General features: G+C 52.2%; 1 protein-coding gene across 1 annotated transcript; it reads right to left on the reverse strand.

Moving 5' to 3' along the window:
- Positions 1–727: 727 nt before the first annotated feature.
- On the reverse strand, positions 728–15,615 carry CD276 (CD276 molecule). Its single transcript, XM_061999802.1, has 8 exons — positions 15,561–15,615; positions 13,088–13,235; positions 10,241–10,591; positions 9,563–9,859; positions 8,248–8,388; positions 3,561–3,602; positions 3,082–3,117; positions 728–1,814 (listed from the first exon to the last, which is right to left on the reverse strand). Exons 2-8 carry the CDS (start codon positions 13,218–13,220, stop codon positions 1,792–1,794), a joined length of 1,023 nt encoding a protein of 340 aa, XP_061855786.1. The 5' UTR covers positions 13,221–13,235; positions 15,561–15,615; the 3' UTR covers positions 728–1,791.
- Positions 15,616–16,319: the final 704 nt, after the last annotated feature.

Below are 16,319 nucleotides of genomic sequence, written 5' to 3' on the forward strand. Positions count from 1 at the left end.
AGATTGCTGGTATCACCTCATGACCTTTAAAGATGTCCTGGACATGGGGACAACTCATTTTGCCATCTGCCAAGGAGCTGAAGATGGTTAATGGCTTAATTCCCCCAGTCACGTCTGGGTGCTAAATAATATTAATAGTACTTCCTGGCACCTCGTTAAAAACTGCACTGGAGCTTCAATCGGGCTGTAGATCAAAATCCCTACATGAAATTACCATCTATCCCCTTCCTAATCTGACTTTGATACCAACATGCTTTTCCTTGTCTCACTTCCTGAACTTTTTCTATTGAAATGCAGAGCCTGGCTTCACGCTCAGGGACAGACAACTAAAAATAACCCTCCATGGGTGATTTAGGAAGGTCTCTTCCCCACCATCCCATCAGACCCTGCTCTCATCCCATTAATGAAACTAACCACCCAAATTTCAGAGCCACCTCTCATGTATGACAGTGTCCCTTTGGGATTTTGCTCTTCATTCTGCTGCTTGAGATGTTAAAGAAGAGGGATGAGGGCAGGCATCTCTCTCTTACTGGAGTGGTTTTCTCCCCATGTCGGGTGATAGATGAGGGTGGCATGGTGCAAGACACTCAGGAGACGGAGGGACAGATGGGGTTGGGCTGAAAGGAGGGTAATGAAGCTTTCACTCTGGGAATGTCAATATTTAAACTAATTAAAGCCCAAGTTGTATCCTGGAGAACGTGCCGAGCCCAGAAACTATTGTCCCAAACAACCTCCAAATTTATTTGTCAAGGCACAAAATTTTCTTTCAAATTCTAGATTTTAAATGATGATAAAACCAGCAGAAAACCCATCGAGGGACACAGCAGGGACTTCTCATCCCACTGGAGCAGACATGGTACCCTGTTCATCCTGGAGGCTTGGGTGGCTCGTGCACCCTGCTGTGAAGATCCCCCTGGACATGCACAGGTTCAAAGACCCATCAAATCCCACAGCAAATGAGTGCTCAACCACACACACTAGCCAGGTTTGTCTCCAGCAGTGCTTTAGTACCCAAAGCCTCGGCTTTGTCACCATGGGAGGACAGTGGGGCTTCACCTGCTCAGCAGGTCCACCCCAAGTGCTGCCTCTTGACCACCAGCACCAAAAAAATCCTCCAGGTTAATTCAAGCCAGGGAATAAATGCAAAACCCCACCAGGGCACTTAAGGCAAAGATAAGTTCTGTGGGAACAACAGTGGTGCAATGTGAAAAAAATAATCAGTCCAGTACACCCTCAGAGCGGTGCCAAGAGCATGGGGGCCAAAAGAACTGCGCTTCCCCCATGCTCCCCCCATGCCTGGGGACCCTACAGGTCCCATCCATCTTCCTGGAGTCTCTATTGCTCCACTGGTCGCTCCCGGAGACTTCATTGAGCCCATCACCCCTCTCAAGGCCTTTGGTCTTGATAGGAGTACCAAAATTTGTCCTGGAAGGCAGCTGGCTCAGCTGCATCCATGCAGAAGCAGCCACAGAGGGTGCCAGGGGGAATGATCAACCCTGGTTGTTGCTGGGGACAGACAGATGGGACATGGAAGAGCCTCCACTCCACACACACTGTCCTCAGGAAGGATGCATTGGTCTTCAGAGCTTGCTGGCGATAAAGAGATGCAGCTTCTCTTGAGCCCCAGGGTGCCCCAAAGACGTGTCCAGGGAGGGAGAAGAGTGACAGCGCATGGGGTGAGGGGTGGCAGCGAGTCTGTGCCCTCCCCAGGGGACTCAGAGCTTATCCCTGCCAGAGACATTGTGAATGGTCCAGGACACAGGGTGCTGCTCGGGGGTATCCCAGCTCCCATCAATCAACTTCTTGCTCGTCATCTGGGGGGAGAGAAAAACAGACTAAAAACTGGCAAAGATATTAAAAAATAATAATAGGTCCAAATTAAGGAGTTAATTTGGTCACCAGCAGCTCGGGGTTCTTGTTGACCATGGAAAGTGGGATCGTCACTCCCAGGGCTGATGTCAGTCTTGGGCAAATACAACCAGGCACATGGGAGGGGTAAAAACACACCTGCTTTGTCCTCCTTGCTAGAAACACCCCTGCAGCCAGCAAACCCTGGATAATGATTTAAGTTTTGTTTCTGTTGAAAAAGTGGTCGAGGAGTGAGCAGGAGATGTCTTGCACACAGAGTTAAGCAAACAGGCTGCATCAGGGATAAAAAGCCAAAGCTGGGAAGCCAAGCGAGGGCTTCAGTACTTGCAAAGGAGAGATAAGGCCAAGGAGGAGGAAATAAAAAGAGGAAAAGTGGAGTCAGTTGATGCTTTACTAAAGGGAGATGACATTTTTAATACCCCTGTTGAGGTGGTGAGGAAAATGGCAATGGAGAAAACACAGAACTGCTAATAAAAGAAGAAAGGAAGGTTAAATTAGTAGCAATTCACCTGCACCAAGGCAAAAGACTGAGATCTTGGGAAGAGGATGAACCAGAGAGGAGCGGGGCTGACCAGGCACAGAAAGTGCTGAAGCCAGTCACTAGGGCTGGGATGGGAGGCCGGGAGATGATACTGAAAGGCAGAAACAGGAGCTAGGACTCTAATTCTTTTTCATTTTCATCAGGGATTTGGTACTGGGCTGCTGGCGAGGAATTCTGCATGGGGAGGGATGAAGTTCATGCCTTCATTGACCTCAGCAAGTCCCCTCCTCTTAGCAAACTGATGGCAACACTAAGAAAAAAGACACAAACTCAGCACGACTCACACAGTAGTGACTGGAGGCTTTCCTCAGCCCCAAAATGCCCAAGAAAAGGAAACATAGGAGAAGAAATGCAACGTTGGAGCTGTTGGTCGCATCACTCCATCGCTACTGAGAGACAGGAATGGCAGACAGAGGAAGCACAGCTCAAATTAGAGTGAAGACAGGTACTGGGAAATAATTAATCTGGTAAAAATTGACTGAAAATTGAGAGGAAAAAGATGAAGAAAAGAAAAAAGAAAAAAATGGAAGAAAAAACCCACCAAAACCTAATGATGAGGATGCAATAGATGCTTTACACTCATATCTGAGCATCATCTCCAGGGTGCTCAAGCAAGAAACCAGCACAAGCCAGTTCATGGTCCTACACCATTGCCTGGGAAATGCACTCACCATCTTTGCTCTCCACGCTCTTCAGCGGCTGCAGAGCTGCAAAAAACCAAAACAGCATGTTTTTCCCAGTGTGGAATACGGATTTTGTAAGGCAACAACTCTCCATTGGAAACAGCCAAGAACCCCATTGTGAGGAACCCATCCAATAATTGCACCCACCAATTTCCATCACCAACCAAAACCCAGTCCCTAATCTCCCCAGCAGCAGAGCCACCATCCCAAGCAGGCTTGCTCCTGTGCAGCAGATAAAGGCAATCACCAAGCACATCCTCAACCTGTTTGAAGGCAGCAGAAGATCACGAGTGTGACTTATCAGGGAGCTGCCAGCCTAAGAGGATGCACCAAAGAGTGAGTGAGCACTAAGGGGCTGAGCAGCAATGGAGAGTGCGATGCACACCAGGGAGTTTGTTTGTGTAGGGGCAGTGCCATGAGCACATGCCATAATGCACTCATGTGTATAGCAAGCATTGTGCACCCACCTGTCTTGGGTCCTTCCCCCTCCTCGTCCTGCCCCTCCGTCCCTGCAAAAGAACAAGCCAGAGAATGTGAAGTGTCTGCCAGGCTCCACCCCAGAACTCACCTCTCTCAGCAGCTGGGTTTAGTGGATGCCCCCAGTTCACTGCCACTTCCAGCTCTTCGGAGCCACCCACGATCACCACATATCCCCAGGTCTGCTCGGGACCAGGCACTGGTGATGCTCAGGGAGGAGGCAACTGCACCCACCACCCTGCAACAGGTCCTGCCCTCAGCACAAGGCTGTGCCGGGGTGGCATATTGCCTAGAAGCAAAGCAGAAAAAGCTACAGCACTGGGTGATGCAGTGCAGCCACTCGCCTTCCTGTTCACAGCACAGGTACCCTCTGGAGCAGCACCTGGACAGGAGCCTCAAAGGGAGACCACAGATTCTTCGACCCCTCCAGGACACCCCATCAGCAACAAGGACATTCCCTTCTCCCTCCCACAGCACACAGCAGGCTGCCACCCCGTCTTGAAGCCCAGGAGTTTTGCACCTGACACAATGCTGTTCCTGGCCAGAAAGACAAACAAAAAAAACCACTGCTCCTGCTTCCCATAGCTTCCAGGCTCACAAGCAGAGTCCTTGACTGGTTTCTGCATGACCAAGAGCCACAGCAAAAGGTTATTGCTAAAGGCGTGCAGCCATTGGCACAAAATATCATGGCTGGGAGCTGCCTTAATGCTAAAGAACTGAGGTCAGCTGGCCTGGGGCCACAGCTGAGTGTCACAGCATGCAAATCCCAACTGAGGAGGAAATGCTCTGTGACTGAGGCAAATACTGTCATTTGAATTTATTAGTGCAATTATTTAAAGGTTAACAAATTATTTTAGGGAGTGGCTCAACTTGCTGCTTCTTTGGCCAGATCCAGACCTGCTGGGGGAGGCTGTAATCAGAGGCATCAACGGTTTTACTTCCAAAAATGCCCCTTGTGGCACTGATTCTCTCCAAGAAGACGTGCCCCTGCAGATGATTCCCTGAGATCTGACAGGGAAAAGCCCTCTGGGTTCCATCCAGTGGGGGCTGGGTTCCAGCCTTGCAGCACGATGCTGGCAGGGAAAAGCTTTGGCAGACCAAACGCCTCAGGGAGGCAGTGAGAGAAAACAAATAGGAATGCCAGCAAAGCTGCTGTTGCAGCCATTTTTGGAGGACAGCACTTTTTTTAAAGCAACAAAGCCCCCTTTTTGTGCAAACACTTCCCTAATAAATTTTAAAAAACAAGAAACAAAATCAAGCAGGAGAATTATGCAGAAAACAAAAGCACGTAGCATCTCACTCATGGTACCTTCATGTGTCAAAGCACTTGGTATTTAAACTGAAGGACTTGGTGGGTGAGGGGAGAAATGGCAAAGAACAAGCCATCCTGTCTAGCAGAGAAACAGGGCAGGGCAGGGAATGCAAAGTACTCCTCAGCTGCACACCATGATGAGATGCAGAAAGCTGACCAGCCTGAGGGAGTATCAAATCAGGGAGGGTCCTCTTGCATCCATCCAGGGTGTGTTTGAGTAAGCCCCTGCGCTGCCTCTACACCAATGCACACAGCCTGGGGAATAAGCAGGAGGAACTGGAGATGTGGGTGTGGATGTGGGGCTACAACCTCACTGCGGTCACAGAGACATGATGGGACAGCTGCCATGACTGGAACACAGCCATGGAGGGCTATGGATTGTTCAGGAAAGACAGACTGACAAGGGGTGAAGGTGGAGTTGCTCTCTATGTGAGGGAGCAATTAATGTGCACTGAACTGTGCCTGGGTGGGGATGAGGGGTGGGTTAAGTGCTTGTGGGTGAAAATTAAGGGGCAGAGTAAGGTAGGTGATACTGTTGTGGGAGTCTGCTACAGGCCACCTGATCAGGAGGAGGAAGTGGATGAGGCCTTCTACAAACAGCTGAGAGCTGCCTCACAATCACAATCCCTGGTCCTCATAGGGGACTTCAACCACCCTGATATTTGCTGGGATAGTCACACAGCCAAGCACACACAGTCCAGGAGGTTCCTACAGAATGCTGATGAAAACTTCCTGTCACAGGTGATTGAGGAACCAACGAGGAGGTGTGTGCTGCTGGACCTGGTACTGACAAATAAGTAGGGCTTGCTTGGGGATGTGAAGGTTGGAGGCAACCTCGGCTGCAGTGACCATGAGATGGTAGAGTTCAAGATCCTGTGTGGAAGAGGCAGGACACAAAGCAAGACTGTGACCCTGGATTTCAGGTGAGCCGACTTTGGCCTCTTCAAAGACCTGCTTGGACAGATCTCATGGGATAAGATCCTAGATAGTGAAAGTGTTCAAAAGAGCTGGTTGATCTTTAAGTACCACTTCCTCCAAGCCTGGGATCAGTGTGTCCTGACGTGTAGGAAAGCAGGAAAAGAAGGCAGTAGGCCTCCGTGGATGAGCAAGAACCTGCTGGGACACCTCAGAGAGAAAGCAGGTGGAAACAAGGGCCCATTTCTTGGGAAAAGTATCGGAACACTGCCAGAGCACGCAGCAGTGCAATCAGGAAGGCTGAAACCCTTCTAGAATCAAATCTGGCCAGGAAAATAAAGGAAGAAGGGCTTTTCAGGTATACCAGCAGCAAAAGGAAGATTAGGGGGAATGTGGGTCCACTGTTGAATACAGAGGGTGCCTTGGTGACAGAGGATGCAGAGAAGGTTGAACTACTGAATGCCTTCTTTGCTTTGGTCTTTACAGCCAAGGCTGGCCCTTGAGAAGCCCAGTGCGGCAAGGATAGTAGGACGGTCTGGAAAACACAGGATTTCCCCTGGATGGAAGACTTGTTGGCCAAGCTTAAAGCTCATAAGTCAATGGGACCTGATGGGATGCATCCTAGAGTCCTGAGAGAGCTGGCTGATGTGATTGCTAAGCCTCTCTATCATTTTTGAACAATCATGGAGGACAGGTGAGGTGCCTGAGGACTGGAGAAAGGTCAGTGTCACTTGAGTTTTCAAAAAGGGCATAAAGGACGATCCAGGAAACTCCAGGCTGGTCAGTCTCACCTCCATCCCTGGAAAGGTGATGGAACAGCTCATCCTCGATGTTATCCCTAAACATATGAAGGAAAAGTTGGTTATCAGGGGGAGTCAACATAGCTTCACCAAGGGGAAATCCTGTTTGACCAACCTGACAGCCTTCTATGAGTGCATAACTGGCTGGCTAGATGAGGGGAGAGCAGCAGATGTCATCTACCTTGACTTCACAAAGGCTTTTGACACTGTCTCCCATAACATCCTCATCAGAAAGCTCAGGCAGTGTGGCTTGGATGAGTGGACAGTGAGGTGGATCGAGAGCTGGCTGAATGACAGAGCCCAGAGGGTGGTGATCAGTGGCACACAATTGAGTTGGAGGCCTGTGGCCAGTGGAGTTCCACAGGGATGGGTTCTGGGGCCAGTCTTGTTCAATGTCTTCATCAACGACCTGGATGAGGGGACAGAGTGACCCTCAGCAAGTTCCCTGATGACACCAAACTGGGAGGACTGGCTGATTCCCCAGAGGCTGTGCTGCCATTCAGTGGGATCTCGACCAGCTTGAGAGTTGGGCAGAGAGGAACCTCATGAGGTTCAACAAGGACAAGTGCAGAGTCCTGCATCTGGGAAGGAGCAACCCCATGCACCAGTACAGGCTGGGAATTGACCTGCTGGAGAGCAGCTCTGCAGAGAGAGACCTGGGAGTCCTGATTGATAATAAGCTAAATATGAGCCAGCAATGTGCCCTCGTGGCCAAGAAGGCCAATGGCATCCTGGGATGCATCAAGAAGAGTGTGGCCAGCAGGTCAAGGGAGGTTCTGCTCCTCCTCTACTCTGCCCTGGTGAGGTCTCATCTGGAGTCCTGTGTCCAGTTCTGGGCTCCTCAGCTCAAGAGGGACAGGGAAGTGCTGGAGAGAGTCCAGCGCAGGGCCACCAAGATGATCAGGGGACTGGAACATCTTTCATATGATGAAAGGCTGCAGGAACTGTTTAGTCTAGAGAAGAAGAGACTGCAGGGTGATCTAACTTTTACAAGTATACAAATGATGGAAGTCAAGAGGTTGGGGCATCCCTTTTTTCTATTGTAGCTAGCAACAGGACAGGGGTAATGGGATGAAGCTGGAACACAAAAAGTTCCATTTAAATATAAGAAAAAAAACTATTTACTCTTCAGGTGAGGGAGCCCTGGCACAGGCTGCCCAGAGGGGCTGTAAAGTCTCCTTCTCTGGAGGTCTTCAAAACCCAGCTGGATGCATTCCTGTGTAACCTGATCTGGGTGGGCCTGCTTAGGCAGGAAGGTTGGACTAGATGATCTCTTCCCTTCCAACCCCTACTATTCTATGATTTTATGATTTCCATGATGGCAAGTGCTAGAGGCACTTTCTCAGAGGAGATGCTCCACACAGGCTCAGTAGTGGATACCAGACATGCAGAGGGTACTTGGTGCAGGAAGGTGAAAGGGGAAGACATGCTGGCCAGGAGGAAATCCAGGTGCCTGGAGCAGTGTATACACCCAGCATGGGCTCTCCAGTATCGATCTGCTGGTGTCTGTCAACTCCAACATCTCTGAGAGTGCCTTAAAAGATGGCATCACCAAGGCAAAGCCATGCAGGCTAAAATTTCCCCCATCTCCCCCAGCCATCAGCTCCCACAAGCCCCATCCCTTGTGGTGGGAGGCAGCTGCCACATTACTTGCGTTTTCCTCCTCTTCCTCACAGCTCTGGCGGATTTTCTTCTGGCACACGTACACCAGGACAGCGAGCAGCCCCACAACACAGACAGCAAGTCCCACTGTCACCCAGAGAGCCACGGCAGGGAAGGCGAGGTGTTGGCCTTGCAGGGGGAGGAAAGAGAAATACCACCACAGTGAGCATCGCTGCCTGATCCAGGGGATGAACATCTGGCATCCAGGACACTGAGGTGGCAGGGGCACATCCCCATAGAGGGAGTCGGTGACAGAAGGGGCAACTTTGGAATTAAAACCATCCATGCCTCTGATTACAGCCTCCCCTAACAAGTCTGGATCTGGCCAGGGAAGCAGCAGGTTGAGTCACTCCCTAAAATACTTCATTAACATTTAAATAACTGCACTAATAAATTCCAATGGCAGACTGACCCTTCACTTGCTAAGAAGCTCAAGTGCAGCATTAGATGCTGTTGCATCCCACTCCTTTTCCCCTCATCTCATGTCCTGGGGCTGGAAAGGACAGGGACACCTTTCCCAGGATCGGGGATGGCCTGGGGGATATCTCAGGAAGTGCTGGGAATCTGATTTTTACCCATAATACTGCTCCTTCTTTAAATACTCTTGCCTCAAACTTGCCCCTCCACAGATATCACTCTAAGGCTGTTTATTTGCTCTCAAACTTGGGAGCCCATGAAAAAGACACCCCTCTGTCCCCAACCAGCAGCATCCATGCAAGTTTTCCTCCATGAGTTTGGTGCCTCCAGCCAAAAAGTTTATGCTCCACCAGGGACCTGCCTTCCTGGCACAGCAAGTGTCATATCAAGGGTAATTAAACACTAATTAACATTACTAGGGGGCACACAAGGTTTTAATGAGCTGTGGGAATGCAGCGGGGGGGAGCCTGGAGCAAAGCTGCAAAGCTGAACATGTTTGATGAACTCCTCCAGCCTTTATTTCTGAAGTAGAACACTCACAGCTGGGATGGAGAACTCAAAACTGACAGCATCCTTTGGTCACGTGCTAAGGAGAAGACTACTACCGTGCCTTGTGCTGGCTTCCTGAGGTGGTTTAGGCTTGGACAGCATAACAAGCAAGGCCAGAAACTAAGAACTAAGGAGTCTGGTTCTAGCTGGTATACTGACAGGGGAAGATAGTATAGCCTCAAGTTACCTTTGTGGGTCCATGGATAGAGAGCAGAGATACAGGGGAGCAACCCTCAGGGTGGCTCTGTGCCACAGTAAGGATTCCCAGTGCCACCATGGTCATCTTCAGGCAGAGCCCCTCCCTTCCTTCCCTCTATTTTAGCTCTCGCTGGCTCACCTGTGATGGTGACAGAGGCTTGTGTTTCCTGTTGCAGCAATGGGTTTCGCACCAGGCAGGAGTAGGTGTGGCTGGGCTCCACCAGCACCTGGAGGACGCTGTGCACATCAAAGAGACCTTCCTCATTGGCCACCTGGGACGTGGTGACATTTTCGGTGATGTTGCTGCCCTGGCTGTCCTGCCAGAGGATGCTAGCCTCAGGATAGCCACGGGAAGCATGGCAAGTCACGGAAGCCAGATCTCCTGGCTTCAAGTCCTTGTTGGGCTCCAGGTTCACATTGGGCTTGGAGTAGGGAGCTGCAAGAGAGAGGACAGCCAGCATGGAAAAGAGCAAAGGATCAGGATCTGGAGCAACTCAATGAGGCTGGGCAAACCCCAGGACAGATCTTCCAACTGGTAAGACCAACCAGCTCAAGTTCCTCCAGGTTTGTGGCCATGCTTCCAGGTGGCCTCTCAACTAAGAGGCTCTACAGCACGGCACAGAAGGGATCACAAACCCCAACAGCAATATTTTGGGGAGAGGCAGCTGGTTGGTCTCCAACAGAGACCTGACTTCATGGAGAGACCCATGAAATTTCCGTGCCAAGGGTGGAGAGAGAAAGAGGCTCCATAAGGGAGCAAAGAGAATCCCTTCTCTTTGGGGAGATGCTTTGCGACACCCCAACTCTATTCTCTTACCTGCCACCTGCAATGTCACAGCTGCGCTGCTGTAGTCCTGGACCCGGACGAAGCAAGTGAAGCTGCCTTCATCCGAGATCTCCACACGTCGGAGGAGCAGGGAGACATTGCCCAGGGCCAGCTGGTCATAGAAGAGGGCTGTACGGTTGGCGTAGCCCCCTCCCTGGTCTGCCAGCTGGTCCTGGCCACTGAAGAAGCTGTGGACCAAGCGCTTGGTGTCTGTCAGCTGCCAGATGATGCTCAGGTCATTGAGGCTGAAGTTGGCCTCAGGAGAGAAAGAACAGTGCAAGGTGGCATCTTGGCCAAAAAGGGCTACCACTGGCTCATGTGGGACCCAGATCTCCATGGCACCTGTGAGAGGGTGGAGGGCAAAAGCACATGGTGGTGAGACCCTGCAGACATACCTCCTTAATCTTCCATCTGGGAAATCAAGGGACGCCCTGTGAGCAGGTGGCATCTCAGGACCATTCCCAGCACTGACCCCTAGCCAAGTCCATCATGCTAGCAGGGAGACAGTCCCACATCCAGCACCAAACCTAGGGAAGCTGTGGCCATGGGTATTCAAATCTGCACCCCGCCCAAGGACGTACAGACCAGTTTCTCCCCACTGGGAGAAATCAGTGGGTGACGGTGGGGACACGGTCCTATGTCATAGAAACATAGAATCGTTAGGGTTGGAACACGCCGGCAGCTTCAGGCAGCACCACAGCCAGGCTGGCAGGCTCTAGATGGCACCAGTGCTCCAGCGCGATGTCAAGCCCCATGCCACAGCAAGATGCTGACCTCCTCCCAGTGCACTGCACAATGCCGACCACATTGTTGAGCCACAGCATGATGCCAACTCTGTCACTGCATCAGGGAGCAATGCCAACCATGCCAGGGCTGCTGGGTCCTCTGCGCTCACAGCTGGTCCTGGGGTGCCCGCGGGCAGCAAGCAGTGACAGCCACCAAAGCAGAACCAGGGTACTGGCAGCACTTTATTCCCCAAATCCTTCCAGTTGCAGAACGGGAAGGAAAAGGGGAAAAATCTCACCTCAGATTTGCTTTATAATCCAACCTCAACACCAGCACAGTACACAGCACGGCCATTTGAATTTTCCCATTTCATTGGAAGCGATTGTCCCCTTGTACTCAGTACTGGTGAGGCTGCACCTCATACTGTGTTCAGTTTTGGGCCTCTCACTACCAGAAAGACACTGAAGTGCTGGAGCATGTCCACAGACATGCAACAGAGCTAGGTAAGGGTCTGGAGCACAAGTACTGCGAGGAGCAGCTGAGAGACCTGGGAGTGTTTAGTCTGGAGAAGAGAAGGCTGAGGGGAGGCACAATCATCCCCAGACAGTAGGTTGTAGTGAGGTAGGGGTCAGTCTATTCCCCAAAGTAACGAATGATAGGACAAGAAAAAATAGCCTGAAGTTGCACCAGAGGAGGTTTAGTTTGGAGATTACAAAGAATTTGGCACAGGCTGCCCAGGGAGGTGGTGGAGTCTCCATCCCCGGAGATGTTTAAAAGCTGTTTAGCTGAGGTGCTGAAGGACATGGTTTAGCGGTGGGCTTGGCAGTGTGAGGTGAGGGGTTGGACTTGATGACCTTAATGTTCTCTCCAACTAAAACAATTCTATGATTACCTGCAACAAATACCTCCCTGGGGAGAAGGGCAGTAATGACACATTAAATTTCCTCCCCATGTGGGGAGGACGAGGAATTGTGGGAAGGGGCCAGGCTGGAGGGCATCTGCCAGGGGCTGCAAACAGACAGAAGAGCAGTGCTCATGCAGTTTGCCTTGCTCTTGGCTGGCCTGAGAATGCCACATCTCCCACCAGCTTATAATAAATGTCAGCAGATTTTAGGAACATTACCCAGCCTGGCTGGAATTGCTGCTGCATGCTGAGCATCCCAAAATTATTCATCTCTCAAATGTTGAGGTGCTACAACCTGGGGGCCCAGGAGCTGCAGCACATGGAGACTCAGGTAAGTAAGTCTCAACTGGCTTGAAAGGTGGGCACAGAGGAACCTTAGGAGGTTCAACAAGGGCAAGTACAGTCCTGCACCTGGGGAGGAACAATCCCCTCTACTCTGCCTTGGTGGGACCTCATCTGGAGTCCTGTGTCCAGTTCTGGGCTCCCAGCTCAAGAGGCACAGGGAACTTCTGGAGAGAGTCCAGCACAGGGCCACCAAGATGATCAGGGGACTGGAGCATCTTTCTTATGAGGAAAAGCTGCGGGATCTGGAATTGTTCAGCCTAGAGAAGAAGAGATTGATGGCTTATACTTAAGTATTTGAAAGGTGCATGTCAAGAGGATGGGGTAACACTTTTTTCTATAATTTCCCAGTGACAGGACAAGGGGTGGAATGCAAGAAGTTTCACTTAAACTTGTGGAAAAACTACTTTACTCTAAGGGTGATGGAACCCTGGCACAGGTTGCCCAGGGAGAGTGTAAAGTCACCTCTTCTGGAGGTTTTCAAAACCCATCTGGTGGCGTTCCTGTGCAACCTGATCTAGGTGAACCTGCTTTGGCAGGGGGGTTGGACTGGGTGATCTTTAAAGGTCCCTTCCAACCCTACCATTCTGTGAAATCAGAAACCTTAAGGATTGAGTCCTACCACAGCTTCACCATTCAGCTGGAGCATGTGGGAGGTGCTGTCCCCTGCTATGAGGGTGGCCCACATGCACCAGGAGACATCACATCCATAGAGTGATGCCCTGGGGCAGCTGAAGGACCACAAAACCAGGAGAAAAACCTTGTAGGTGCTGCCACTAGGAGCCATAGGTCAAGCGCAGCTGTGTTGTGGCATGTTGTTTACATGTGGTGACATGCAGACCACATGAACTCCTGCCCCTGCTCACCTGCCAGGCTGAACTCCAGCAGTCCCAGGGCAAGCAGCAGGCAGAACATCCTTGAGATGAGCAAAGGTTGGGTAAGAAAGCAGAAGCAAGCACAGTCCCAGGTGTCCTTCTCACAGGGTGTCTTGTCTCTCATGACAAGTGCCCCAAGCTAAGAAAAAAAAAACCACAAACAGAAGAAAACACTGATGATTCTGGGAATCAAGGTCAGAGAGCAGGAGAGGGCGGGAGACTTGAATCAGGCACAGTATCCCATGCCAATCATCTCTTCTGGCTGCCAGGCAGCATCCAGAGCACTCACTCCATCATAAAATATGGAATATAGGGCAGAGAGCATTGCCTCTAGCCTGGCACTGGCCAAAGGACCAGTGCACTCCCTGCATCAGGGATGTGAGGGACCCAGAGGCAGCTCTTGTGACAGAGGTGCTGGCCAGTGCTCAGAGAAGTCATGTGAGCCTCTCCCTTCCTCACTGCTGCTTCTCCCGTTTTGCTGCTCTCTTTTCCATCGGGTTGTTACATCCCTGTCGTCCAAGAGGAGGCAACTCGCTTCCAATGTTCAAAATGGCTAAAACCCAAACATAAGAGGTTTGCAGAATCCCGGCTCTGCCATTGGCTCAAGGTTCATCTCTACTCACAGCAGGAAAGTCTCCGGCAGGAAATTGTCCCCAAAAATGCAGAACAAAAACAGAGCATCTCAGAGTGAGGTGTGGGGAGAGGTTAGGGCAAACTGCCCAGTCCCACTGGCTACTGTGGCTTGCTTCCCAGACATCCCTCTCTGGCCATGCCAAGAGCTCGAGACTCACATTCATAGAATCACAGAATTTTTATGGTTGGAAAAGACCTTTAAGATCATCGAGTCCAATCACAAATGTAATGCTGCCACATGGCATGAATGAGCCCCAGATATCACAGCCAACATTGTCACTGCCATGCCTCGTTCCTGTCCCGAGCACGTCCCAGAGTCCTGCTGCTCAGCCCAGAGCTTTAGTGCTGATGCATTTGGGCACAATAGCCATATTTGCTATAATCAGTGTCACATTTCCCAAAGTGCAACGTTTTCAGCTGCTGACACTTTCCTCCTTAAACACCCTGAAATGGCAGCCCTGAAATTCTGCTCAGCTCCTGGGGGAGAACAGGGACACAGGGGTTGAGGGGGAACGGCTCTGCCCCAAAGGCTCTGGGGGAGCATCCTCTCTCCTTCTCTCCTGAGCATTAGGCTCCTTTGGGGAAAAGAAATCCTCCAGCTGTCTTTCTCAAACCCTACCCCGGGCTCTCACCTTTCCCAAATGGACGAGCCTAGAGCCAGCCTTTTGAAAAGCCCCCCACACCTGGGAAGGGTGGGAGCTGTGTTGGGAGAGGGTGACAGCTTCCTGAGTAGGGAAATTGTGACTCATCTTCCTGACAGTTACCCTTGAAGCTCTTTCCTTTTCCTGGTGATGCTAAAATAAACTATATTTTAAAGTTTTTGTGGCCTATGAGCCCTACTAGACCATCTCAGAGGGAACACTCGTGTTTCTAGCCCTCCTGCAGTTGAGAGTCTTTCAGTGGGTCTCTCTCCTTTCCATGACTCAGTTTCCCCCTCCTTGGGGCATGAGCACAGCCAAAACACTTTGTATTTTAATACTCAGATTCTCATCCGTCAACTTACCACCCTGACATAAGAGAAACATCAAAGGAAACATCTGCTGGTCCAGGGAGAACAAGCCCTCACCCACCAGTCTGTGTTGGGCCAGGCTTTTGCAGGATCCCTCGTTCCGCTTCTCGCCTACCCAGCGTTGGTGCCAGCAGCAGCCTAGCTCTGCTCTAATTTTAATCATCATTTAATTTCTCGGTGAGGGACCCTGCCGGGATGGGGGGCACAGCCTGCAAAGGAGGTGGAAATTGGGTGCAACCCTCCAATCCCCGTCTGGGATTTGAGGAGGCGATACGCCGCGGTGCAAAGGAAGAACGTATTATCCCTTGGCTCAGCTGGTTAAAAGGGGAACAAGCATTTCCCCGCGCAGCTCTCATTTTTTTGTGCCACGCGTTGGGTAGGGTTTAGCTCTATACATTAAATACGGCACTCGGAATCGGAAGGGCTTACAAGCATCCGGGAATGCCGCTTTCTCTGCGCCCGCAAGGGAACCGGAGGGAACGCACACCCGTCCCACACAAACATCCCGCCTGTCTCCCGAGAGCCCCCCTGGCAAGAGGAGACCCCCGACACGCTCCCTCCCACCGTCTACCCAGGCTCCCCGAGCCGGTGAGGCACCGGCTCCGTCCGGCTGCTCCGCGGGGCTCAGGGAGCCTCATTCATTTGGCCGTCCCGGAACAACGCCCGAGCCCCTGCCCGCGGCTGCGGGAAACCGGTGCGGCGGCTCCTCCCGCGGAGCGCCCCCGGAGCTCCGACGGAACTGCCGCCGCATCGGGAGCCGCGCGCCCGCCCTGTCCCCGGCACCATCCCCGCCGGGCCGGGCCGGGCCGGGCCAGCACTTACCGGGAACGGGGCGCGGGGCGGGAATGCACGCGCTCCGCCGCGGGCGGGCCGGTGGCGGGGCGGCGGCCCCCGCCCTGATTGGCTGCGGCCACTTCCTGCCGGGACCTCGCCGCCACCGGCGGGGGAGGGGACGAGGGGCCGCGCCGGCGGGGGCGGGGGCGAGCGGGCAGCGCCCGGCGGCGCCGATGCGCGCTCGGCCCGGCGCTCACACGGCTGGGGAGCACCAGGACAGGGGATTGGGGTGCGTGGAACCAGAGAACTGAGGTTTGAGGAGCCAGAGGGTTGTGATGCACATGTCTGGGGAGCACGGCACTGGGGCTGGGATGCGTGGGGCTAGGGAGCACCAAGTAAAGGGATTGAAGTACACTCAGGATCTGGGCATTGGGGTGCACAGAGATGAGTGATTAGGGTACACTAGGACAGGGCATTGGGATGCACTGAGCCAGGGGACTGGGGTACACACAGGGCCTGGGGATTGAGGTGCATGGGACTGGGGTACATGCTGCCCCAGGGCATTGGGATGCACAGAGCCAGGCAACCATGATGCATTAAGCCATCAGATCGAGGTGTATGGAGCCAGGGAATCAAAGCTAGAGGACTAGGTTGCATGAAGCCTGGGGGGCTTGAGTGCATGGAGCCAGGGTGTGAAGCCCTCAAAGTTGGGAGATGCAGGCCTACAGACCCAGGGGCCTGAGGTGCGCGGAGCCAGGAACTTTGGAGTCCTCAAAGCAGAACTGGATGCATAGACCCAGGGAGCAC

This window comes from Colius striatus, chromosome 7 (assembly GCF_028858725.1).
Source record: "Colius striatus isolate bColStr4 chromosome 7, bColStr4.1.hap1, whole genome shotgun sequence".
Classification (NCBI taxonomy): domain Eukaryota; kingdom Metazoa; phylum Chordata; class Aves; order Coliiformes; family Coliidae; genus Colius; species Colius striatus.

Excerpts from the sequence above, each read along its gene's own strand:
- CD276 (XM_061999802.1), bottom strand. The coding sequence starts at position 13,220 with ATGAGAGACAAGACACCCTGTGAGAAGGACACCTGGGACTGTGCTTGC. Across the intron at positions 8,389-9,562 it reads AGCCTCTGTCACCATCACAG|GCCAACACCTCGCCTTCCCT; the intron begins GTGAGCCAGCGA and ends TCCCCCTGCAAG. Across the intron at positions 3,603-8,247 it reads GGAAGAGGAGGAAAACGCAA|GGACGGAGGGGCAGGACGAG; the intron begins GTAATGTGGCAG and ends GTTCTTTTGCAG.